This window comes from Scyliorhinus torazame, chromosome 17 (assembly GCF_047496885.1).
Source record: "Scyliorhinus torazame isolate Kashiwa2021f chromosome 17, sScyTor2.1, whole genome shotgun sequence".
NCBI lineage: Eukaryota > Metazoa > Chordata > Chondrichthyes > Carcharhiniformes > Scyliorhinidae > Scyliorhinus > Scyliorhinus torazame.
Window position 1 is genome coordinate 152,391,160 of NC_092723.1, and position 27,423 is coordinate 152,418,582.

Sequence of the window (27,423 nt, forward strand, 5' to 3'; positions counted from 1 at the left end):
CTTTGGTCATCTGGGAATAAAGCAACTTTACTTACTTACTCACCCATTTGTACAGTTTCCAGTTTCACCTGTTCCCCAGCTCTCAGCCAATTCAGTCAACCCCCTCAGCTCAACCTTGTTCTGCTCATGGGCAAGGCTGATATAACGTAGTGCTGGCAGAAGGTTGTTTTATATTGTGAAGTGTTTTCCTGTCATACCCGTTTAATAAATGATATTAATATGTAATATTAAATGGGTGGCATGGTAGAACAGTGGTTAGCACTGCTGCCTCACAGCTCCAGGGTCCCAGGTACAATTCCCGGCTTGGGTCACTGTCTGTGTGGAGTCTGCATGTTCTCCCTGTGTCATAGAACATACAGTGTAGAAGGAGGCCATTCGGCCCATCGAGTCTGCACCGACCCACTTAAGCCCTCACTTCCACCCTATCCCCATAACCCAATAACCCCTCCTAACCTTTTTTGGTCACTAAGGGCAATTTATCATGGCCAATCCACCTAACCTGCACATCTTTGGACTGTGAGAGGAAACCGGAGCACCCGGAGAAAACCTACGCAGACACGGGGAGAACGTGCAGACTCCGCACAGATAGTCACCCAGTAGGGAATCGAACCTGGGACCCTGGTGTTGTGAAGCCACAGTGCTAATCACTTGTGCTACCGTGCTGCCCATTGGTTTCGATCCACGACCTCTGGGTTATGGGTCCAGCACGCTTCCACTGCGCCACTCCCACGTGTCTGCATGGGGTTTCTCCGGTTTCCTCCCACAAGTCCCGAAAGACGTGCTCGTTAGGTGAATTGGACATTCTGAATTCTCCCTCTGTGTACCTGAACAGGCGCCGGAATGTGGCGACTAGGGGATTTTCACAGTAACTTCATTGCAGTGTTAATGTAAGCCTACTTGTGACAATAAAGATTATTATTATTAAATGGAATTTGAACAAGTTATTTTCATCTAAGTCCAGTGGAGAATCCATCGAAATTACACAACCAGCAAGCACTGTTTTAGAACGCTTCAATTAGTTTAGAAAAACATGTTTGGTAGAATTCACAAAAAGAATTAGAGATGTGAAGAAAATTAGAACTATATTTATATATTTTGTGTCTCTATTACTCATAACACATGGAGTCAAATGATTACAAGCAGCAAGCACTGATATGACCAAAGATATTGCGATTATATAAAGCATCCCAAACCATCTGAAAATTAATTTCTCATCATCTAAAATGGGTAAATGATAATGTAATGAGATACCCGTACATCACAAACTCAAGGGGGCAGCTTTTAATTGATGAAATTATTTCAGCAGTCCAGAATTGATGAGGTTGCAGCCCAGTTGGGATTGGGGGGACGGTTCCATGCGGTGACCTGGTATCACAGCTGACACACCCTCCGATGTCAAGGCGCTTGTATTCTAACCCCGCAGGTCAATGGTCAGAAACCAGTAATAATGTTCCACGAGGCGCTGTCATCAGGCAGGCGGGTCATGTTGGCCTTGGCTTTATCAGCGCTGCTTCGTGGGCAGCGCGCAGCCCTGACTGACTTCGTGACTCGTCGCCATCATGACCAAGTGGTGCATCTTAACGCTGTTCCTCGCCGTCCTCTCCGCCGCAAAGGCCGAAGAAACGGTGGCCACGGAAGAGCCATCACCACCGGCAGAGCAGGACGCCGAGGTGGTCCTCACGGACGAGATTACTGAAGAGCAGGACGTGCTGGTGCTGCACAGGTACAACTTCGAGAGAGCACTGAAGGAGAACAAATACCTGCTGGTGGAATTCTGTAAGTGCGCCTGCAAACTCATGTGCAAGCTCTACGGCTGTTCAAAAGTCAAAGCAAATCTCGTGCGTGTAAATGTCAATATAACTTGCTACCATAAAAAAATGACAGCTCAGACTTCCGAACTCTTAAGTACATTTGGTCAATTGATGAACACAAAATTTACACTATCTGAAAATAATTGTGTTGGATTTGGAAACAGATATGTAGTCGGTTAATTATAAATGTGAAGTAATATTTTTACTTTATCCATGCTTAATTACAATTCGGATCTTTGGGTGGATGGGAAATCGTTTGTACTTGTTCAGGATGAAGTTAAACTTATGCTTCCAGAATTCCTCAGAGAGATATCTATCCATCTGTTAAGTAACATTCCGAAACAACGACGCATGTTTCAGCATCTGTGCTTCGGTATTACTTGGCGAAAGTCATTAACTCAGTGCAACTACCGCGGTCAAAGCCTTCCCGAGTTGGCAGCAGCAATGTCAAGATTGCATTAGCACTGATGTGGCACTATGGTATCTTGGGTTGTGCATCACTAATCCCTCATGCTGACTGCCCATGTGAATTCATGATGTGAGTAGCAGCTTGGAATAGGATAGAATCGCTACAGTGCAGAAGGAGGCCATTTGGCCCATCAAGTCTGCGCCGACCCGCCTACCTCGGCCCAATCCCTGCGCTATCCCCGTAACCCCACCTGACCTTTGGACACTAAGGGACAATTTATCATGGCCAATCCATCTAACGTGCACATCTTTGGACCGTGGGAGGAAACCGGCGCACCAGGAGGGAACCCACGCAGACACGGAGAGAACGTGCAAACTCCACACAGTCACCCAAGATCGGAATCAAACCCGGGTCCCTGGTGCTGTGAGGCAGCAATGCTAATCACGGCTGTGCCACGTACAGTCTAGTTGGACTTGCAAATCATCGGCACTCGGCAAAATAATTCATAGCCAGCTACTGTTTCTTATGTGAATTTCAAACAACCTTGTGACAATTAAAATGAAATCATAGAATATTGGGAAAACCCGCATATGTGGAGAGAGAAACTGAGTTAACATTTGGAGTCCAATCTGACGTCTTTAAAGCGTGTTACAATTGACCTGTCAATTTAAGTTATGAATAGATGCATAGAATTATTCTGAGCACAGCAAAAATTTCTGGAACTAAGCTATTTTATTCTTAAGAAAATAATTTAATTGGGCTATGTTTTACCTTTACTTTATCCCTCATTTGAAAATTAAGTGTTTTACAATGGTTTAGCCCTATGTATTTGATTTGCTCTCTTGTTTTCTGTGGTAGAGATTTGACTGAGAAAATAAAACATGAACGCCTTTAAAGATCGAATGTTTGTTCCCCGATGTGTTTGATAATTCTGCATCTCCTTCTTCAAGATGCCCCTTGGTGTGGACACTGCAAGAGTCTAGCACCAGAATATGCCAACGCTGCAGGACAGCTGAAGAATGAATCTTCTGATTTAAAACTGGCCAAGGTCGATGTCATAGAAGAGAAGGAACTTGGTTCAGAATTTGGTATCCATAGCTATCCGACATTAAAGTTTTTTAAGGAGAGTGACAGAAAAACTCCGATTGACTACACAGGTAATATAAGACCATAAGGCATAGGAGTGGAAGTAAGGCCATTCGGCCCATCGAGTCCACTCCACCATTCAATCATGGCTGATTTCAACTCCATTTACCCGCTCTCTCTCCATAGCCCTTAATTTCTCATCAGATATTTACTGGCTTCAGATCGGATACATAATGAGATGCAATTTAATTTAGAGTCAGTTCTGGATAAAGGAAACACTATAGTGGCTAAGATGAGTGAAAGACATGCACTGAATAACATTTATATTTTAACCTCATAAACTATAAAAGTGAAACCGGAATACGGTGCTATCTAGCCGGAACCTGAATTGCTATATTTATATTGTTCTTGTTTAAGTAGAGGGAGATAATGTATACCACAACATAAATTACATGTACCTACAATCGGTTTCAGGAAGTACCAGCCAGTTTGAGTTCTTGAGTACCTGATGAAGGTTTATCTCCTTTCTAATCAGTTTCAATTCACAGATAATTTAAACTTACTCAATCCTTTTTAAGGCACTCAGTGGAGATCTCCCTTCATCCCAACTAACCAGTCTTTTATTTGGTACTTGTTTTTTTATTCGTTCATGGGATGTGAGCGTCATTGGCAACAATAGCATTTACTGCCTATCCCCCAATTGCCCTTGAACTGACTGACTTGCTCGTTCATTTCAGAGGGGCAGTTAAGAGACAACGATATTACTGTGGGTATGGGGTCACGTTGGTAAGGATGGCAGATTTCCTTCCCTAAAGGAAATTCGTGAACCAGATGGTAGTGTTATGGGTCACCATTACTGAGACTAGCGGTCAGCTCCCGATTTTATTAACGGGAATGAAATTCCATCAGCTGCTGTGGTGGGACTTGAACCCATGTGCCCTGAGCGCAGGCTTTGATCTGTGGATCACTAGCCCAGTGATATTAGCACTACATCAATATCAATCCGCGTACACAATTGCAAACACATATCCTGGTTGTGTGGCATCATCTAATGCTCCTGTAATAATCTATGTACTTTGTTTGAAAGATCATGCATTCTCTTTAGTTCTCTGATTGCAAAAGCTGTGGAATTCCTTTCTGGAATTGTATAAACACTTTACAAATATAGGCTAGAGTCGACCCGATCCAATACCGGAATCCATAGAATGGGCAGTCCAGGAAACTGCTGTGTTTGAATGCTAGACATTAGGGTGCAAGTGAACCTTCACACTTTGCCTGCCACTCGGATATTCCAATGCCATAGGGAAAGAGTGTTTCTGCTACAAACAATGGCTCATCATTTTGCCCTTATTTTTCCCAGAGATCATTTTTGTATGAATACCTTTCCATGCCAGAAGGCAAGGGCTGTTTGTGCTGAGTTTCCATCTCACTCTCAGTTCAGGTATAAGACAGTTGGGCTGAGAGCAGTATTCTACCCACTCTGCTCCTGTCTTTGTGTCTGCTGCAAACCCAAAATATAAGGGGAATTTTAACACAGGAGTGTGGGTGGGATTGGGAGCAGGTGGAGGGATTAAAGAACCAAAAACTGGAAACATATCAGGAAACCTGCTGACTTCCAGCTTTTACTCAGGTGAGAACAAAGGGCAGACATCCAGCCCGCTCGCAGGAAGCGAGTTGCCATTTTAAATAGGTTAATGGGGCTGGAAGCCTCAGAATTTAACCTGTTCTGCAAATTTAACTGTGACTGACTAGTTTCCCCTGGTAGGTGCTGCAAGCGTAGGAGAGCCTTGGTGAGGATGTATGTGGGTCATTGAGGAGCAGTTGTGTTTTCTCCCTGTCTGCCAACCTCACAAACCCCACCCACGCTAAATGGTCCTCTGCACCGCAATTGGACTCGCAGAATCAGACCTCCCCCCCCCAGGTTGAGGATCAGACTCCCTCCCCCCCGGACTGTATACCTTCCCCCACCCCAAGAGTCAGAAATCAGAGCACCCCTCCCAAGGTCAGACTTCCACTGACCTGATTGTGTGGCCTCTTCTCCAGTGCCCGGTTAAAGTCTGAATTCCAGTATTCCTGACCACTACTTGGCCATCCCGCCCTTGTGTCAAAAAGTTGAAATTCTTCCCCCTCACAACAAAGGTTGTCAGCTCCAGCTTAGAAGAGTATCCTTGTTGTACCAGTGTAGAATTTCCAATTTCCACACCAGCCATTTGAGCAATAATGATATTGCCAGTTAATGCCAAATTGGGAACCATTTTTAATGCAAGCCCATGCACACTAGCCAAAACACATTTTACACTTTATATTGTCTCGTAGCGCAAAAGAAGAGATTCATCCCACTACACTGGGCTGAATTTGAACCTAGGGCAGCACGGTAGCATAGTGGTTAGTGCTGTTGCTTCACAGCGCCCGGGTCCCAGGTTTGATTCCAGGCTTAGGTCACTGTGCGGAGTCTGCACGTTCTCTCAGTGTCTGCATGGGTTTCCTCCGGGTGCTCCGGTTTCCTCCCACAAGTCCCGAAAGACGTGCTCATTAGGTGAATTGGACATTCCGAATTCTCCCTCAGTGTACCCGAACAGGCGCCGGAATATGGCGACTAGGGGCTTTTCACAGTAACTTCATTGCAGTGTTAATGTAAGCCTACTTGTGACAATAAAGATTATTAAATTAAAACCCAGGTCCTCGAGGTGAAAATCCAGGGCGGGATTCTCTGATCCAGCGGCTAAGTGTTGACGCTGTCGTAAAACCTGTAGAGTTTTACGACAGCATGAATGGGCCGCTGTAAGTAGCGATTCTGCCTCGCAAACGGGCGCGGCGAGAAGCGGGGTGGGAGCGGCTCCAGACTGGCGCCGGTAGGCGCGACGCGTCAATGACGCCGGAACTCATCGTCAATGGTGCGCAAGCGGCGCAGAATCCCGAGACCCGCAAGATGGCCTCCACTCGCCGTCCCGCCCCGAGGTTCAGGGACCACGACATGGACACACTCCTGGACGGAGTCGAGGAGAGGAGGGCGATGCTGTGCCCCAGACGGAGACACGACCACCCGTGCAGCATCGCCCGGCGTATATGGAGGGAGGTGGGCAATGCCGTCAGCGCCGTGGGGCACACCCCACATACTGGTGACCAGTGCCGCAAGAAGATGCATTTTTTAAAAAAAATATGTTTTATTGACATTTTTTCCCAAACAACAATGTTTCCCCTCTTACAAAGCAAACGCAACAATAACAATACAGAAATTTTTAACAATACACAAGTAACAAAACCTCTTTATCTTTGACCTAAACTAAACTAAACCTCCCCCCCCCCTCCCCCTCGCAAGAAGATGCATGACCTCACACGAGCAGCCAGGGTGAGTACACAGTGAAGTGCCCCTGGCACCACCCCCCCATACCACCCAGTTTGGCCAGGTGCCCCGTGCTGCCATGCCATCATTTAACCAACACCTGCGCTGCCTGCGTCGGACCGCCTAACACTGATGTTTGTATCCCCCCCCCCGGAGAAGACTGCCCACAACCACAGGGAGCGGGAGAGAACCGGAGGAGGTCCACCCCTACTGCACCCGCTCACCGTCCATGAGCAGAGGGCATGGGACCTCGTAGGCGGAGCCGAGGACTGGGATGTTGCCGGCGGTCAGGTCGGAGGCGAACCAGCAAGTGAGACTCCCTAGCCTGACTCCCCATACCCCTCACCCCATTCCCCCCATGCCCCACTGCACCCCCTCACCCCATGCCCCACTGCACCCCCTCGCCCCATGCCCCACTGCACCCCCTCACTCCATGCCCCACTGCACCCCCTCGCCCCATGCCCCACTGCACCCCCTCACCCCATGCCCCACTGCACCCCCTCACTCCATGCCCCACTGCACCCCCTCACCCCATGCCCCACTGCACCCCCTCACCCCATGCCCCACTGCAACCCCTCGCCCCATGCCCCACTGCACCCCCTCACCCCATGCCCCACTGCGCCCCCTCACCCCATGCCCCACTGCGCCCCCTCACCCCATGCCCCACTGCACCCCCTCACCCCATGCCCCACTGCACCCCCTCACCCCATGCCCCACTGAACCCCCTCACCTCAGGCCCCACTGCACCCCCTCACCCCATGCCCCACTGCACCCCCTCACCCCATGCCCCACTGCACCCCCTGACCCCATGCCCCACTGCACCCCCTCACCCCATGCCCCACTGAACCCCCTCACCTCAGGCCCCACTGCACCCCCTCACCCCATGCCCCACTGCACCCCCTCACCCCATGCCCCACTGCACCCCCTCACCCCATGCCCCACTGCACCCCCTCACCCCATGCCCCACTGCACCCCCCTCCCGCCGGCCGCCAGTCTAATGAGACGTGCTGTCTTGTGTCTTCCAGACCAGCCACCGGTGGTTCCGGCCCATCTGGCGTTGCAGGCCCACGGCCAGTGCCAGGCCCAGTGGCCCCCAGGGATGCAGGCCATGGCGCGGAGGCCAGATGCCATGGAAGCCCATCCACTGACATGGAGACCCAGGAGATAGAGACACAGAGGACGGACACCCAGGACACCGAAAGCCAGGATACGGACACCCAGGACCCAGATGCACACGACACCCAGGACTCTGACACACAGAGGACTGACACCCAGGACACTGACACACAGAGGACTGACCCAGGACTCTGACACACAGAGGACTGACACCCAGGACTCTGACACACAGAGGACTGACACCCAGGACTCTGACACACAGAAGACTGACACCCAGGACTCTGACACACAGAGGACTGACCCAGGACACTGACACACAGAGGACTGACACCCAGGACTCTGACACACAGAGGACTGACACCCAGGACTCTGACACACAGAGTACTGACACCCAGGACACTGACACACAGAGGACTGACACCCAGGACACTGACACACAGAGGACGGTCACACCGAGGACAGTAACCCAGAGGACGGACATACCAGACAATGACACGCAGATGGGTGCGACTCAGGGCCCATCGCAGGAGACTCCGGACTTTGGCTCCGACGACGACCTTGACTTCTCGGTACTGCTGTCACCCACACCTTCCACCATTGCAGAGACTATCACCTCGGTTGGGCACTTCAGTGATGAGGCTTCTGGGACACTGACTGATGCTCACCACAAAGCCGTACCGGGACAGCAGGTGGAGGTAGGAGCAGCCGAGTGGTCGGTTGGTCGGAGGGCAGGCCAGCCCCAGCAACCAGGAACTGCCCAGACGGTTCCCGGGTTCCTGGACTTACCAGACCCACCCATAGACCCGATGCAGTTAGATACCCAGGGACTAGATACCGGGGTGACGGCCGGCTTCCAGCAGCTGCAGACGCAGGTGGAGGAGTCCATCCACGTCCAGGAGCAGGGAGTGGTGCCGGTCATGGCTGCCACCCAGGCCGATACCGCACGGGTGGCGTCCGCAGTGGAGGCAATGGGGGCAATGGTGCGGCCATGGGTCAGGTTATGCAAGGTGTGGGGCTTCATGTGCATGCGTCATCCGTGGCCCAGGACAGGGCTGCCCTCTCACAGACAGCCATGTGCCAGAGCCAGATGGAGATTTCAGCGGCGCTCCGCAGTAGGGCCGTGACTCAGCAGGCCATAGCCCAGTCCCAGCAGGCCATGGCCCAGTCCCAGCAGGCTATGGCCCAGTCTCAGCAGGCCATAGCCCAGTCCCAGCAGGCTATGGCCCAGTCCCAGCAGGCCATGGCCCAGTCCCAGCAGGCCATGGCCCAGTCCCAGCAGGCCATAGCCCAGTCCCAGCAGGCCATAGCCCAGTCCCAGCAGGCTATGGCCCAGTCTCAGCAGGCCATCGCTGAGAGCATCAGCAGCCTGGCCCAGATGCTGGGTGGTGTCGCACAAGCCCAGAGGGAGGTGGCGCAGTCCCAGACAGGGATGGCCCACTCCCTGAGCTCCATCGCTGCTGACGTTAGGACCTTGGTCGATACCACAGCGGGCCTCCAGGACTGGCAGCACCAGGTGTCAGTGGTGCCTCGGGGCTTGTCTCCGCTCGCACCACTGTCCCATGGAGAAGCCTGGGGGTGGTGGGGGGGGGCGCCGGGCACCCTGAGGGACGAGGAAGGGCTGGGGCCTGTGCCGGTGACTCCTGCAGGGGAGGTCCCGGAACACCACAGCACCTCGGACTCTCCCCGTTCCGTCCCTGGTGCATCTGGTGGGCAGCGGGCAGAACAGGGTGGCACCACGCCATCCAGAACGCCCGAGGAGCAGCCTGGCCCATCCAGGCCGTGCCGCCCCAGGAAACGAGCGCTGACGGGGAGCCAAGTCGCAGGGCAGGAGTCTCAGCAGTCCCCCTCCACTACTGCTGTACCGTCTGGAGAGGCACAGAGGTGTAGTGGTAGGGTCCATAAGGCTGGGAAGTTCGACACCTAGTAAGTTGGCACGGGTGCAGGGCACAGTTTAGTTATAGGGGCTAGGGCACATGTATATAACATTTCTAATTAAACTCACCGTTACACCAATGAAAGCTGCCTCTGTGTTATGCCCGATGCCTGCGGAGTCGGGTAGGGGACTGAGTGCCACTGTGGTTAAGGGGTTAGGGAACCTGAACCCCGGTGGGTGTATTGTGGCCCCCCCCCTCCCCCACCCGCCACTGATGTCCGTGCCATCCCGCCCCCAGGGGTTCGACAGGGCCATGTGATGGAGTGTCCAGCCCACATACACGGACCACCCAGGTGGAGGGCGTAAATGTGGCCATGTGCCAGATATTGTCTGACAATTTTGAGCTCACAGCTCTTCGCAGAGCGGGTTGCCATCATCCTCCATGGCATCGAGCACACCCGCTTCAACAAACAACAGTGTGAGCCCAGCCCGTTGTGCCGCAGGTGAATGTGTAATGGAGGGGTGTGGTGCATGAGGTTGTGTGGGAGGTAAGGGTGGTGGTGGGTGGCTTGGGTGGTGCTCCTCATGGGTGTTGTGAGAGGTGGGGGTGTGGGGTGGTGAGGTGGTGCCATACAGTGGGGTCAGTGCCCGTGCTCAGCGAGCACCTACCACCTAGTTGGTGAAACGTGCGGCGATCAACCTCCCCATGCTCGCTGGCCAAGCCGGTGGCGTCATGCAGCCTCCCGTCCAGCCCCCATTTCCTGTCGATTTCCCCCCCCCCCTCCCCATCCTCCTCATCTGGAGAGCCGTGCCCTTCCCCGGGCTCCCCCTCTGCCTCCTCCTCCTCCTTCTCCTCCAGCACATCGCCCCTCTGCTGGGCGATATCGTGGAAGACGCAGCAGACAACCGCAATGCAGCCGGCCCTCTCCGAATGGTCCTGGAGGGCCCCTCCAGAGCGGGCCAGGCACCTGAAGCGCATCTTCAGCAGCCCAAAGCACCTCGCGATCACACCCCTGGTTGCTGCATGGGCCTCATTGTAGCGGGTCTCCGCGTCGGTCTGTGGCCTCTGTATAGGTTTCATCAGCCATGACCACAACGGATAACCCGTGTCGCCCAGCAACCAGCCAATCAGCCGGGGGGGTGGGGGGGGGGGGGGGGCATTCCTCGAACATAGCGGGGATGAACGATTGTGCCAGGATAAACACATCATTTACACTGCCTGGGTACCGGGCGCAGACGTGCACGATCTTCGTCTGGTGGTCGCAGACCACCTGAATGTTCATGGAGTAGGTCCCCTTCCTGTTCATGAATATGTCCCTGGTCTCCGCTGGTGGCCGCATGGCGACGTGCACCCCATCAATCACCCCCTGGACCATTGGTATCCTGGCCACGTCTGCGAATCCCGCTGCCCGGGCAGTCTGGTGGGCCCGGTCCACAGGGAACTGATGTAGTAGGCCGCAATGTCGGACAGGGCGTCGGTCACTGCACGGATGCACCGGTGTACCGATGCCTGGGAGATGCCGGACAGGCCCCCACTCAGCGACTGGAATGACCCCGTCGCGTAGACGTTCAGGGCCACTATAACCTTGATGGCCACCAGGATAGTATGTCCTCTCCCTGTTCCACGCGGTGCCAGGTGTGCCATCAGGTGGCAGATATGGGTGACGGTCTCATGGCTCATCCAGAGTCTCCTCCTGCATGCCCTGTCTGGCAGGTCCTCGAAGGACATGCAGCGCCGGTAGACACGAGGCCTCATTGGCCGCCTCCGGCGCCGTGGCACCTTCTCCTCCGCTTCCTCCTCCTCCTCCTGCGGTCGGGAATTTGGCCCATTCGGGCCGCAGAATCGGCGGGGCCCCGGAGAAACGTAAATGGACCCTCTCCGGGGATTCTCCGGGCCGCTCGCTGCCAATCATGACCGCGTCGTTTGGGCCTATTGGGAGAATCACGAACCGGTGTCGCGCGAAAAACCGGAGCGAACTCCGATTCTCCCAACCAGCGTGGTCTCAGAGAATCCCGCCCCCAGTATCTAGTCCACTGGGACACTCAGTTGCAAATTGTAAGGTTGCCTAAAATGTGCATTATGGAAACAGGCCATCCAATCCAACTAATCCATGTTGGTGTTAGGATTGCAGATTCTCCCACCCTAATCAGACCATTTCTACTTGATAATGTCCTGCTAATGTTTGGAAATAGCTTGTGTGGTGATGCGCATCAATGTAAATGCATGTAGGCTAGCTAGACACTAGAGGGAGCACCAAAACATCACACACACACACTCAACCAATAGATCAGTTAGATAGGATACAACCAGTGGACATTCACGATACACACAGAGGTGACACCACCACAGGAGGGCATTACACCAACCCATATATAAAGGACACCACACACATGATCTGCCTCTTTCCAGTGGAGACAGTCAGTGAGTAGGGACAGAGGGTTGATTCAATATTACACCCACCACGTGGATTGCAGCAACTGGTTAGTCAGTCTGGGTAGCTATAGTAGGATTAGCAGTAGTGTCGAACCCGTGTAATAGAAGTGTAAATAGTTTAATACACGTGTTGAAGTTATCTCCACGTCTGAACCTTCCTTTGTCAAGTGCACCACAAGGAAGCCGCTTATGTTACACCTACCACATAACAAATCAGTTTGCTTTTCCTTTTGACTAACAGCCTCTTTGTGGCTTCCTTCTGACATCAGATTTTAATGTAAACATTTCCCTGGGTGTTAGAATATTCCTTCAGAATTACATTCTATTTTATGGAAGAGATTATTGTCACAATTCGAACTTGTATAACTACATCACAGGGAGATGCATTAGTTGTTCTCGCATTGCAACACATGTCATTTCATCTGCCACGATTAATGGACTGACCCATCATGTGTCTTCAATTTTTGCAGACTTTTTTCAGAAACTAAAGTCTTCGAGTAATCGGTAAGAGAAGTAACTTTATTTAAGGGGCTTAAAATACGACAGCGGAGCACGTGTTGGTTATAGACACATCCACCGATGATTTTGGATTACTTGAACGACAATATATATTGATATTCAGCTGATCGATGGTTTGTGCACCTTCAGGGAAAAGAAATGCCAAAGGTATTATCAGCTGGCTAAAAAGAAGAACTGGTCGCAGCTATGCATTCCTGGACAGTGGAGCTGAAGTTGAAAAGTTTATTGACTCAGCTGAGGTTGTCATTGTCGGCTTTTTCAAGGTAATAATTTTATTCGCACAAATTTTGAAAAACAAATCTGATAAGATAAATGTATAATTATTCAGACCTGCATAGTCCTCCATCTGCTGGAGTATCTGACAGAACTGATTTTGCATTTCTTTACTGAGGACCTTGAAAATGATGATGTGAAAACGTTTGGAGAGACTGCAAATGATGTGGTGGAAATCCCTTTTGCTATTAGCAACAATGTAAAGATTCTGGAAAAATATGACGTATCGAGGAATACCATAGCATTGTTCAAAAAGGTAAGTTGTATGAACTTTTTTCATATAGCTTTCTCATTTGGAAAAACAGTTGGCATTTGATAAACACATTAGTCACTCTACATGAATCTAATTGTGTAGTCCTTGAATGAACGGTATGGGCGGAATTCTCCGACCCCCCTTCGGGTCGGAGAATCGCCGGAGGCTGGCGTGAATCCCGCCCCCGCCGGTTGCTGAATTCTCCGGCATCGGATATTTGGCGGGGGCGGGAATCGCGCCGCGATTCTCCGGCCCACGATGGGCCGAAGTCCGGCTGCTGGAATGCCTGTCCCGCCGGCGAGAATCAAACCACCTTTCTTTACCGGCGGGAGTAGGGCGGGCGGGCTCCGGGGTTCTGGGGGGGTGGTGCGGGGCGATCTGGCTCCGGGGGGTGCCCCCACGGTGGCCTGGCCCGTGATCAGGGCCCACCGATCCACGGGCAGGCCTGTGCCGTGGGGCATTCTTTTCCCTCCGCCTCGGCCACAGCCTTCACCATGGCTGACGCGTAAGCGACACCCCCCTGCGCATGCGCGGGGATGGCGTCAGCGGCCGCTGACGCTCCCGCGCATGCGCGGACTTCCGCTGGCCGGTGAAGTCCTTTCGGCCCCGGCTGGCGTGGCGCCAAATGCCTTTCCCGCCGGCTGGCAGCGCGCCAACCACTCCGGCGCGGGGCTAGCCCCTCAAGGTGAGGACTTGGCCCCTAAAGGTGCGGAGAAATCTGCACCCTTGGGGCGGCCCGACGCCGGAGTGGTTCCCGCCACTCCATCCCGCTGGGATACCCGCCCCGCCAGGTAGGGGAGAATCCCGGCCCATGGTCTTCCCAGTTTATTAACCTCTCCCTACTTAATTGCATTGTCTCTGAAGCTATTTGTTGGCGCACAAAATATTTGCCAGCGTTAATTTGAAATGCAAAAACTGGGGTGTAAAGCATACATTGATGTAGGACTTCAGTCATATTTCTAAATTCATTTTGGAAAGACTGTAACCAAAAATATACAGGATGGGATTCTCCGAGCCCCCCGCTGAGGAGCAGTGAATCGGCGGCATTTGCGCTGGTGCGTCTGGCGTGGCGCCAGTCGCGGGCAGCTGTCCGCGGCCGGGCCGCCGATTCTCCGGCCTTGATGGGCCAAGCGGCCGCGCGGAAACGGCAGAGGCGTTCACACCTGCTCGCAGCCGGCGGGAACTCTGCACGCAGGGTTGGGGGGCGGCCTATGAGGGGGGGAGGTGGGCTCCTTCACTGGGGGATGCCTCTGATGGGGTCTGGCCCGCGATCGGGGCCCACCGAATGGCAGGCCGGCCTCTCCAGCCCCGGCCCTATTTTGTTACACGGCCGGCCCCTGAACCGCCACGCCATGTTGCGTTGGGGCCGGCGCGTTGAGGAGGTCCCCCGCGCATGTGCGGGTTGGCGCGGCGCCCAGTTGGTGGCGGGAAGGGAGGCTGGAGCGGCGTGAATTACTCCAGTGCTGTGCTGGCCCCCTCTGGGGACCAGAATCGGTAGTGCCTGCGCCCATTTCGTGCCGTCATGAAACGCGACGGGGTTCATGATGGCGTGAACACTCTGCCTCCATTTCGGAGAATCCCGCCCATAGATTTAGAAGAATATTCTACTGTTTATAGGAATCCTGAGGAAAATATAATACTGACTTCATCACATTTCATTTAGTCCTAAGAGGAAATCATAGAATCCCTACAGTGCAGAAGGAGGCCATTCAGCCCATTGAGCCTGCATCAACCCTCTGAAAGAGAACCCTACCTAACCCCACTCCACTGCAACCCCATAACCCCACCTAATCTTTGCACACTATGGGGCAATTTAACACGGCCAATCCGCCCAACTTCTTTGGACTGTGGGAGGAAACCAGAGCACCCGGTGGAAACCCACGCAGAGACGGGGAGTAAGTACAAACTCCACGCAGGCAGTCACCCACGACTGGAATTGAACCCGGGTCCCCGGCGCTGAGGCAGCAGTGCTAACCACTGTGCCACGCATAGTCACACAGATCATATTGTGGAAGCACATCAGTTCACACCTGTCTGTCTTCACTGTGGAATTGATTCTCAATCTTTGCCAGGCTGGAGAGGAGGGAGTAGTGGGGTGAGGGGTTCGCAGTTGAGACCTGGCATTTTCGAGAGAGAGGGCAAGACTTGTGCATTTGTCGTAATTAAAATATAAGTAACATAGTTCCGTATAATTAACATAGTTCGATACCTAATTTTCGAGAAAATTCTCCTGATAAAGAAGATCATGAAACAAAAAAGTATCTCTTTTGCAGCCACAGACAGAGTAATTCAGGCTTTAAATCAACTGCTTCTATTTGATAATCTTCAGCATCAGCCTTCTTGCGACTCTGTGCCCTGAGACACTGATCGACCAGTCTGTTTGAACTTTTGTGTTCTATAAATGTTAGAAAGTGTACCATGCCGAGAAAGAGTAAGAGACTGGGTCAGGCAAAGTGTGAAAGAATAAAAGATAGTTTTCTTAAAGCTAATATTAGTCCAATTAAAATGCATAATGAAGAGACTTCCAGTGGCGGCTATGAGGTGAACAGTTGCTGACAAGGTGGCTCCCACTTGGAGATTTGGTTTTTGGCTCTTTCAGCCCGGTTAATGAGTGTCCTTTGGGCTGAAAACTGGTGTAGTTCGAGAGTTTTGGTTGTCCCCTCCGGTATGTGATGCCTGGAGGTTACAGCATGAGAAATAAGTCGAACAAAATGTTCTTGGCTGACTCAGAAGTCCCTCAAGCCTCAGAAGGGGAGGAAATGGCAGAGATCTCTGTGATGTAGTTGCTCCCTCAGTGATCGACTGAGAAGTTGGTGGCCTTCCTGACGGGGGAGTTCAGAAAGCAGGGATTGGTGGACTCGGAGGACCTGTCGAAGGCGATTGAGGCTGTGGTGGCACCCATTCGTTAACTTTGGACAGAGTGGAACAGCACTAGAGGTACAGGGCACGACGGTTAGGAAGGTGGAGGGGACACTCATGGATCATAGTGATTGGATTGTCTCTTTGGAGGCAGAGGCGGCGGTGTTGGCGGATGGGCAGAAGTTACTGACGGCCAAGGTTGATGACCTGGAGAATGCTCCTGACACCAAACTTGAGAACTATTGGGCTACTGGAGGGCCTAGAAGGTACAAGTGCCACGGATTATGTGGCGAAGATGTTTGGAAAGTTGGTGGCGAAGGGGGCCTTTGTGAACTCTCCTGAAGCGGACTGGGCCCACCGATCATTGAGACAGAAGCCCAGGCCTGGGGAGCCACCGTGGGTGATTATTGTCTGATTCCATTGGTGCTTGGACAAGGAACCGGTTCTGAGGTGGGCGAAGGACACTCAAGAGTGTAGATAGGAGGGCAGAGCTGGAAAAAAGACAATTGGATTCAACAAGGTCAAGGCGGCGCGCTACAGGAGCAAGTGTGTTTTGGTGTGGTACACCCAACTCACCTCAAGGTCACGATTGGAGAGAGGAACTACGACTTTGACACGTCGGAGGAGGCGACTGAACTTGTAACAAAGCATGGAATAGTGGGAGAATGATGAAGTTTTGGGTTTTGGGGTTTTCTTTTTTAAATTTTATTATTCTTTGCTCTGTATTTATTGTCCTTTTTTTCTTTCTTTTGTCAGGGAAGGTTGTAAGGGGAGTCATGGAAGGGGGCGGTATTTGGGTGAAGTGGGGGATGTTTACTGTGCTGTTGGAAATGTGTGGTGGTGGTGGGGAATTGCGTGCGGGGTTGTATTTTTATTCCGATGGTGATTGACATCAAAGTTGGGTTTGGGTAGGGGGGCTGTTTTGCTTACCCATTGTGTGTATGACTTTGATTTTCCCCCATCTGGAGGTCACCCTGCCAGCAGTTATGCGAGTTGACGGGAGCGGAGTGGAGGAGAGGCTGCGGCTGCTTACCTGGAAAGAGGGGGGGGGGCGGTTATTTTGTTTGTTAAGGTAACATGCCTAGGTTTGTTGAGTTTTGTTTGTTTGGGATGGGGGAAGTGGGGTGTTGGATTTTGATAGGTTGTTTGTTTGGTGTGTGGGGAAGGGTGGAGCTGGGAGGGGTTGGGTGAATTGCTGACGATGAAGGTTCTTTTGTTTATGCATTGGTTTGATGGGGGTGATGGTGGCCATCTTGATAGGCCTGGAGATAGTGCTGGTCAGGGCCCTGTTGGACATGGGTGGGATATGGCTGATCATAGTAGAGGGGGGTCCCAGAGGCCTCCAATCAGGTTAGTCACATGGAATGTGAGGGGGTTAAATGGACCAGTTAAAAGATCCTGGGTATTTGCCCATTTGAAAAGCTTGAAGGCAGATGTGGTTTTCTTGCAGGAGACTCAGTTGCGAGTTTGGGATCAGATAAGATTGCGGAAAGGGTGGGTGGGGCAAGTCTTCCACTCGAGTTTTGATGCTAGGATGCGGGGAACCATGGTGTTGGTCAATAGGACGTTATCTTTTTTGATGGTTAATATTTTGGTGGATGCAGTAGGGAGATATGTGATAGTGAATGAGTGGGGTGTTGGCCGTCACTCTGGTGGTATTAGTTAACGTGTAGGCAACAAACTGGGACGACACGGACTTCACTAAGGTGCTGTCAGCTATCCCCGAGCTGGATTTGCATCAATTAATTATGGGAGGGACTTTAATTGTGTTTTAGACCCTCGGTTGGATAGGTCAACCCCCAAATCCTTTCCCACATCGGGGATCGCAGAGGAGCTGTTAATGTCATGGAACAGATGGGGTGGGGGCCGACTGAGGGAGAAGGAGTTTCTTTTATTTTCACATGTGCAGCAGGTCTATTCCAAAATTGACTTCTTTGTAGTGGGTAAGTAGTTACTCCCCGGGGTGGGGGTGGGGTATATTCAGCATTTGTAATATCTGACCACGCTCCGTATTACGTGGATATGTGTTTGGAGATGGGTCGCTTTTAGCGACACCCGTGAAGTTTGGACACGGCGTTGCTAGCTGACGAGGGGCTTTGTTAGAAGATAGCTTCTGCTATTGGGGATTATGTGGAATTTAATAAGAATGGGGAGGTCTTACCTTCCACATTCTGGGAAACACTGAAGGTGGTCGTCGGGGGGAGATCATGGGTAGGATTCTCTGTCCCACCAGCCCCGTTTTAAGGCACAACATGCCCCCGCCTGCAGTGGGCTTCTCTGTTCCCGCAGGTGGCCAATGATGTTTCCCATTGTGGCCACTCCACACCGTCGGGAAACCCGCGGTTGGGGGTGTGCTGCCGGCGAAGCAGAGGATCCTGCCGACAGAGAATCCCGCAGGATTTCTTTGAAGTCACATAGAGGTAAGTCTGGAAGGGTAGAGAGGCAGACTTTGGTGGATTCCAACCTTGAGGCGGACCGTCAATACTCTGCTGTCCCAGAGCTGAGCTGTTAGCGGAGAGGAAGAAGCTCCAGCTGCAGTTTGAGGTAATGTCGACAAGTAAAGCAGTGAGCCAACTTTGTTTTGCGAAAGGGGCGTTTTATGAGTACAGGGAGAAGGCCAGCTGTTTTTTGGCTCACCGGCTGAGGCAGCAGGTGGCCTCTTGAGAGACAGTCCAGGTTAAGGACTCAGGTGGAGGGTTGGTTTCTCTGCTCCAGGGAGGATCATTGGGGTATTTGAGGCCTTTTACTATGGGTTGTACAAGTCTGAGCCTCTGGAGGAAGATTTGACGATGATACAACTTTTGGATGGTCTGGCCTTCCTGGTGATGGAAAGGGAAAGATGGAAGGAATTGGAGGCAGCACTGGGGCAGGAGGAAATTGCACATTGTATTCGTTCAATGCAGTCGGGGAAGGTACCAGGCCCGGATGGATTCCCTGTGGAATTTTCTAAATAGTTTGCGGCTCTGTTGGTGCTCCATATGTTTGATATGGTCAATGACTCGCTGTCCAGGGGGTTGTTATGGCCATATTGGCGCAGGCTTCGATCTCTTTGATCTTGAAAAAGGATATAGATCTGACGGAGTGTGTGTTGTATAGGCCCATGTATCTGTTGAATGGCGATGCAAAGCTTTGGCTAAGGTGCTGGCTACCCATTTGGAGTCATGCCTGCCGGGGTTAATTTCTGAGGAGCAGATGCATTTTGTTCAGGGCAGACAGCTATCTGCCAGTAGCAGGAGACTTTTGAGTGTGGTGCTGTCGCCCTCTGCAGGAATTGAGCCAGAGGTGGTTATCTCAATGGACGGGGAGAAAGTATTTGACCAGGTGGAGTGGGGGTACAGTTTTAAAATTATGGGCCGGTTAATTTTGGGCCGAAATCCATATCTTTGGTTAGGCATTTGTATAGGGCCTCCCGCTATGAGCGTCCGTCCAATGCCCTGAGTTTGGGCTACTTTTGGTTGAAAAGGGGCACTAGGCAGAGGTCCTGTTGTTCGCTTTGGCAATTGAGCAGTTAGCCATTGCGCTCAGGTCACCGACCAGTTGGAAGCGAATAGAGAGGAGAGGTAGGGATCATAGGGTGTCTTTGTATGTGGACGATCTGTTGTTGTACATCACGATCCTCTCTCCAGTGTTGGGAAGATAATGGAAGTACTTGGGAAGTTTGGTTACTTCTCGGGGTATGGATTAAACGTGGGCAAGATTGAGGTCTTTCCAGTGAATCTTCTGGCGAGGGGAGCTGATCCGGGGAGACACCCGTTTCGTCTGGCCAGGACTACTTTCAGGTATCTGAGTACGGGTGGCTCACGACTGGGCCATGCAACATTAGTTGACCATGACCAGTCTGGCTATTGGAGTGAAGGTGGATTTGAAGAGATGGGATTCCACCCCCCCACTGTCACTGGCAGGTAGTGTTCAGACGTAAAGGTGAACATTCTCCCGAAATTCTTGTTCATGTTCCAGTGCCTCCCAGACTTTCTCCCTCAATCTTTTTTTAGGAGGTGAACAAGTTGATTTCGGCCTTTATTTGGGCGGGGACTCTTTGGGTTTGAAGGGCTTTCTTGCAAAGGGATAGACAATTGACTGGGTTGAAAATGCTTGATTTAATGTGCTATTACTGGGCGCCAAATATTGAGAAAGTTTGGGGGTTGTTTAAAGATCCGGGTTCGATATGAGGGTGGTTGGAGGAGGCATCTTTTATAGGTTCGAGTTTGAGGGCACTTGTTATGGCTTCTCTTCCATTCTCTTCAGTTGGATTCTCTTCGAGCCCAATGGTAATAGCCTCTCTGAGGATCTGGAATCAATTCAAACAACACTTTAAGTTAGGTTATATGTTGTTAGTGGCGCCGATCTGTGGGAACCATGTGTGGGTACCTCAGGGATGAATTCTACATTTCGGGCATGGGCGAGGAAAAGGGTAGAGGGGTTCAGAAATTTGTTTGTGGAGGTTAGGTTTGCTGGGCTGGAAGAGTTGGTGGATAAGTTCCAACTCCCGAGAGGGAATGTGTTCAGGTATTTGCAGGTACAAGAATTTGTGCGTGAGGAACATTCTTCATTTCCTCGGTTACCTGCACTTTCACTTATGGATAAGGTTCTATCGATTGACGAGATAGAGGAAAGAAGGATTTCAGATATTTGTGGGCAGATGTTGTGATGGAGAGGGCTTTGCTGGAGGAAATAAAAGGAAAATGGGGAGGTGGGGTGGAGTGAGGCTCTGCATAGGGTCACCTTCACCTTCTCATGTGCAAGGTTATGTTTAGTACAATTTAAAGTGGTGCATAGGGCGCACTTGACCAAGGCACGTTTGAGTGGGTTCTTCCCAGGGACAGAGGATAGATGTGAATGATGTTTTAGGGGGCCAGCGAACCATTCGCACATGTTTTGATTTTGCCTCAAGCTGGTTAAGTTCTGGGTCTCCTTTTTTGAAACAATGTCGAAGATTTTGGGGGTTGGATTGAAGCCATGCCGGTGGTGGCTATCTTTGGTGTGTCAGACCTGCCGGTGCTGCAGAAGGGGAAGAAGGCAGTTGTCCTGGCCTTCGCCTCTCTGATAACCTGGGGGCGAGTTTTGCTGGGGTGAAGATCGTCAGTGCCGCTGAAGGCTTCTGTTGGGTTCTGGGATTTGTTGGCATTCCTGCACCTGGAGAAAATTAAGAATGCCGAAGGGTGGAGTGGAGGAGGGGCTTTAATCGAGGTGACCGCCGTTCATCGCCTTTTTAAAGAAGCTAGTTATCATCAGCAAATTTGTGTGTGTGGGGGGTTTAGGAGGGGGGATTGGGGGGAAGGTTTTTGTTAAAATCGGGTTTGGCTGGGGGGGGGGATTTTTTTGTTGAAATGTATAAATTTGTTGGAATATTTTGTAAGCATTGGAATTCGTTTTCTCGAATAAATATATATATATTTTAAATAAAATTAAAATTCCATAATGAAGCTATCCTTCATAACTATTATGTTGACATTTAGAAAAGTAAACCAGTAATTATTGTATGCATGTATGTGTGAAAGGGGCAATGTGCAAAAAGGCAGAGGCTGGGATTCTCCCCCAGCCGCGTGTTTCTCGGCCGCATGCCGTTCGCCGACGGCGGCATTCTATCTTCCCGCTGATTGTCAACGGGATTTCCCATTGTAACCACCTCACGCCACCGGGAAGCCTGCTGGCGGGGCTGTGCTGCGGGCGGGAATATTGAATCACAACGATCGGAGAATTCCGGCCACAGTGTTTTCTTCATTCTAATTTGATTTCTTTAAACAGCATAAATACTGCAGTTGAATTACGAAAGCAAACAAAGCAAAATAATGAGAAGAAATTTGAGGATGAAGACTGAGGCTGAGGGGGTTCTTGTGCTTGAGGATAATCAGTGGACGTAGGGAAGATTGGATGGAGGCTTGAGGATAAATTGAGTGACAGAGGAACAAGGAGGAGGGAAGACTGTATGGATCACTGTGTAGCTCATAGGGGTAGAGTACAGCAATAGGACTGAGGGCTGCAGAGAAGCAGAAGCAATTGGGAAGAACATGCAAAGAAGCTGCAGAAGGTCATATTTTCCCTCAAACCTATCCCAAATGTAGCCAACATTCCTCCAGTCCAAAGATGTGCACGTTAGGTGGATTGGTCATGCTAAAATTGCCCCTTAGTGTACAAAGAAGTGCAGGTTAGGTGGATTGGCCATGCCAAATTGCCCCCTAGTGTCCAAAGATGTGCAGGTTAGGTGGGGGTTACAGGGATAGGGCGGGGGAGTGGTCCTAGGTAGGGTGCTCTTGCGGAGGGTCGGTGCAGACCCGATGGACCGAATGCCTCCTTCTGCATTGTGGGGATTCTATGATTCCTCAATGGCAAACAAGAGAAAGGGTGAAGCACAAGGAGGTTAGAAAGAAGCAGAAGAGCAGAGACAGAAAGAAAAAGTTAACTACAGGTCAAAGACAATGAAGAAAAAGAACACATCCTCCAAGTTATTTTATCCAATATCCTGAAGATTGATTAGTTGCACAAAACATTTTCTATGCAAGCTGCGCATTTCTGATTTGAGGAAAACTATTCTGTTACACACAAGTCACAGCTGCAGCTGTGTGTTTCAACCAACGTTTAGATCCTTTTACCAATTTTAAAATTCTAATCCTTGTTTCAAATCAGTCCTTAGCCTTCTACCTCCCTATTAGGGCAGCACGGTAGCACAGTGGTTAGCACAGTTGTGTCACAGCTCCAGGGTCCCAGATTCGATTCCCGGCTTGGGTCACTGTCTGTGCGGAGTCTGCACGTTCTCCCCGTGTCTGCGTGGGTTTCCCCCGGGTGCTCCGGTTTCCTCCCACAGTCGAAAGATGTGCAGGTTAGGTGAATTGGCCACGCTAAATTACCCGTAGGTTAGGTGGGGTTACTGGTTTACGGGGATAGGGTGGAGGTGTGGGCTTAAGTAGGATGCTCTTTCCAAGGGCCGGTGCAGACACGCTGGGCTGAATGGCCTCCTTCTGCACTGTTAATTCGATGATCAATGGAACATCCAATAGCTATCTGAGTTTTTTGCGTTTTTCTGAATTCAAGTATTTCCACATCCCTGATTTTCATTGCTTTATCATTCCAAAACGTCCTCCATAAAACTCTCTGCCTCATGACCTGCCTCTCCCTTTTTCTTCAAGGCAGTTCTGAAATCTTACCTTTTTGTTCAAGCTTGTGGTCATCTGTTCTAATACGTCTCATCTGACTGTTTCATCAATGCTCTGTGAACTGCCTTGGGAAATCTTGGTGCTATAGAAATGTGAGTTGTTGTTGCACAGACTCACTCATGCATTCTGATTGAAATTAGCTCTGCCCTGACCTCCAATGGACAAAACTACAGGAAGTCGAATTGCAGCCAATATATGTCCAGTTGACTCAAATATCCAGAAGCTAAAGCATGGTTATATTTAATTGGACCTGGACGGCATGTTGGCGCAGCGGTTAGCACTGCTGCCTCACGGCGCCGAGGACCCAGGTTCGATCCCGGCCCCAGGTCACTGTCTGTGTGGAGTTTGCACATTCCCCCGGTGTCTGCACAGGTCTCACCCCCACAATCCAAAGATTTGCAGGGTAGATGGATTGGTCATTTAAATAGTCCTTTTATTGGGGAAAAAAAATTAATAAAAAATATTTCATTGGACCTGTCAACCACATAATATCCTCGTTTGCTGCATCTCCAACAGCATATGCTTAAACAACGCCTGATGCTGGGATTTGAGGTTTGTTATTTGTTGCACTGATGTTGCCAGTTATAACGGGATGCGTGATCGGTAATTTTCATCCGGACTGCCACCCTCAACTTTGTCTCGACTCTGTGATTACCTTCGAGCTGTGGGACCATTTTGTGGATGCACTTTGGACGTAATATGATTGGACCAGAATATTTTCTAAATTATGTAAAGCTAGGAACATTGGAGGTATGAAGAGACACTGGGGGGTCTTTCAAATTGCAATTGATAGATTTTTGTTAACATAATCCAGGGATAAGGGGAACGGCATGTGTATAGAGTTCGATCACAGATCAGCCATAGAATGGCAGAATAGACTCAAGCAGTGAACTGGCCTACTCCTATTCCCATGTTCCTATCTCTGTAACTGTGCTGATTACCGGAACAAAACCCTAAGCCCTTGTTCACAATATTTGCTGATATTCAGATAAATGGAAAGAGTCCGCATATCTAAATTGTGCAGAAAAGTCAATTCCAGAAAAGTAAATGACATAACTATTCATTGTGTATGAGCAGGGGCGTTTGTATTCGATCAATGGTGAATTATTTGGCTGAATTATTTGGCTGAATGTAACTTTAACATCTTGTTCCTTAGTTTGACGATCGTCGAGCAGATTTTGAAATTGAGGCAGAAACTGGTTTGACGAAGGAAGAACTCAGTAAATTTATCAGGATTAATGAAATGCACCTTGTAACTGAATTCACCCAAGAGGTATGTTACATAAAACTCAGGTATTTTGGTTGTTCAAGGAATGTACTCAAATGTAGTTGAAGCAAAATACTGCAGTTGTTGGTAATCTGAAATAGCACAAAATACTGGAAATACCCAGCAGATTGAGCAGCATCTGTGACAAGAGAAATGTCCCCCCACCCCATTAGTTAGAATGGGATGATTCTACGCTCGCGTTAGCTGTGAGCGCAAAGGGCGGGAACTTCACTTAAATTTATCTAAATTCAAATGTATTTAAAGGGCTTCCCCACCATATGTCTCCCCACCAAGTAAGGAATTCTCTCCTCGCCGACGTGACATTACGACAGGTATTGCAAAATGGGAATTTGTCAAGGGGAATCTGCCAGGGGTGCAAAGGTAAGTATAGCCCCTGGGTGGTGGGAGAGGGAAATGCCCAGGCAGTGTCAACCTTTAACAATGGTGCCCTGATCTCTGTCGAACCAAAAGTATCAGAAGATTCCACCCAATGTGCCTGACTGATGAATCAAATTTGCCAATGGTACCAAATTCGGAAGACTCATAAATAAACGGTTGCCAAGGAATTTGGTAGGGCAGGATATTTAGTCAAAAAGTGGGAGAATGTGCCGAATCTGGGGAAGGGCAACAGACAGTGTGCAATGTGCAATGGCACAATGTGCAACTGCTGTAAAGGAACATCAAAAAGATCCTGGGAATTATAGTTCGAGAAATAAAACACAAATCGCCGGAGGTAATCATTAATTTGTACAAAATGTTGGCTCCTTGAATCGTGGGCTGTAATTTCTGAGCTCTCCAGCATCATATGGGGTGGGGGGGGGGGTAACCTCAAAAATGCGTTGGGGAATTCCTTTCGGAAGCTCACAGGTAAGGTTTGCAGGGCAATTGCCCAGATGTGCCGTGCACTGGGAACCATCTGAAAATGCGATTTAAATTGCAAACTTTGGATGGTTTCATCTGGGTTACATCAGTAGTCACCCAGAAAAAGTTGGAAGGTCTAAATCCACTTCTGAGTAACTGTTCCACAGGCCAGATGATCCCCCCCCCCCCTCCTGACTACCCCCCCCCTCCCCCCTGCCACTGGAACCCCCAAGCCCCGACCCCTCCAGAGTTTTCCCCAACCCTCTGACTACGCAGTCCACTTGGGATTCCCCTTGCTCGAACAGGAACTCCCCCCCCCCCCCCCACCCCACCCCCAACATTCTGGTCTATCACCCTACCCAGGTCCGACTCCACCCGTCCTAAGGCCCAACACCCCTCCAGCCTCAAAGGTCAGACCCGAGTCCAACCACCACTCCCTGATGCCCGACCGCCACTAACTCCAGAGCACGACATGGCCCGACGAGAGGCCCAATAACCCTCCCATCGAAAAAACCCCTTCCACCCCCCCCCCCGACCTTGAATCCCCCAAGCTTCCCATCCATGGCCTACCCCACACCCCTCCCCCAGCTCAATTATCCCCACTTCTGATTCCCCCACTGCTACCTCTGCTGCCCCTCGTGACCTCCAATTTCCCCCCCAAACTTCTGATTGTCCCCCACCAACGCACATGCTCCTCAAATTCTGTTTACTTACCTCAGAAACCTTTCTTTTCCCTGGCATGTCAAGAAACATTAAACTTTAATGGACCATTAAACTGATCTGGTTTATGGCTGCTAGTGTCGTGGCCTCCTTCCCTTCAACTCAGCTTCACTTTGATTCCAGGGTCCAGGCTGTGCTGCACTGCCTGGATTTCACCCGGCCTGAGAGTTTTACAGCACAGAAAGAGGCCCTCCAGCCCAGCGTAAAAAGCCCATGTACCTATCTATTCTAATCCCATTTTCTAGCACTTGGTCCATAGCCTTGTATACCATGACATAGAACATAGAACATAGAACGATACAGCGCAGTACAAGCCCTTCGGCCCACGAAGTTGCACCGACATGGGAAGTCAAAAAACAAAAGCCATCTAACCTACACTATGCCATTATCATCCATATGCTTATCCAATAAACTTTTAAATGCCCTCAATGTTGGCGAGTTCACTACTGTAGCAGGTAGGGCATTCCACGGCCTCACCACTCTTTGCGTAAAGAACCTACCTCTGACCTCTGTCCTATATCTATTACCCCTCAGTTTAAGGCTATGTCCCCTTGTGCTAGTCATTTCAATCCGCGGGAGAAGGCTCTCACTGTCCAACCTATCTAACCCCCTGATCATTTTGTATGCCTCTATTAAGTCTCCTCTTAACCTTCTTCTCTCCAACGAAAACAACCTCAAGTCCATCAGCCTTTCCTCATAAGTTTTTCCCTCCATACCCGGCAACATCCTGGTCAATCTCCTCTGCACCCGCTCCAAAGCTTCCACGTACTTCCTATAATGAGGTGACCAGAACTGAACTTGGATAGGGTGGACAGTGAGAGCCTTCTCCCGCGGATGGAAATGGCTGGCACGAGGGGACATAACTTTAAACTGAGGGGTAATAGATATAGGACAGAGGTCAGAGGTAGGTTCTTTACGCAAAGAGTAGTGAGGCCGTGGAATGCCCTACCTGCTACAGTAGTGAACTCGCCAACATTGAGGGCATTTAAAAGTTTATTGGATAAACATATGGATGATAATGGCATAGTGTAGGTTAGATGGCTTTTGTTTCGGTGCAACATCGTGGGCCGAAGGGCCTGTACTGCGCTGTATTGTTCTATGTTCTATGTTCTATGTACGCAATACTCCAAATGCGGCCGTACCAGAGTTTTGTACAGCTGCAACATTACCTCATGACTCCGGAACTCAATCCCTCTACCGATAAAGGCCAACACTCCATAGGCCTTCTTCACAACCCTATCAACCTGGGTGGCAACTTTCAGGGATCTATGTACATGGACACCGAGATCCCTCTGCTCATCCACACTTCCAAGAACTTTACCATTAGCCAAATATTCCGCATTCCTGTTATTCCTTCCACAGCGAATCACCTCACACTTCTCTACGCCTCCTCTCAGCCCAGCTCTGCAGCTTATCTATGTCCCTCTGTAACCTGCTTCCGCACTGTC

General features: G+C 50.5%; 1 protein-coding gene across 2 annotated transcripts in view; it reads left to right on the forward strand.

Moving 5' to 3' along the window:
• Window positions 1–1,528: 1,528 nt before the first annotated feature.
• LOC140394257 (protein disulfide-isomerase-like) overlaps window positions 1,529–27,423 on the forward strand; it is a 49,290-nt gene continuing 23,395 nt past the window's right edge. The window contains exons 1-5 of one of the 2 annotated variants that reach the window (XM_072481302.1): window positions 1,529–1,776; window positions 3,171–3,377; window positions 12,721–12,854; window positions 12,983–13,120; window positions 24,284–24,400. In XM_072481302.1, the coding sequence (XP_072337403.1) occupies window positions 1,560–1,776; window positions 3,171–3,377; window positions 12,721–12,854; window positions 12,983–13,120; window positions 24,284–24,400 (813 nt within the window). In that variant the 5' untranslated portion in view covers window positions 1,529–1,559. The remainder of the gene's footprint in view (window positions 1,777–3,170; window positions 3,378–12,720; window positions 12,855–12,982; window positions 13,121–24,283; window positions 24,401–27,423) is intronic. The other variant, XM_072481301.1, reaches the window with a different exon arrangement.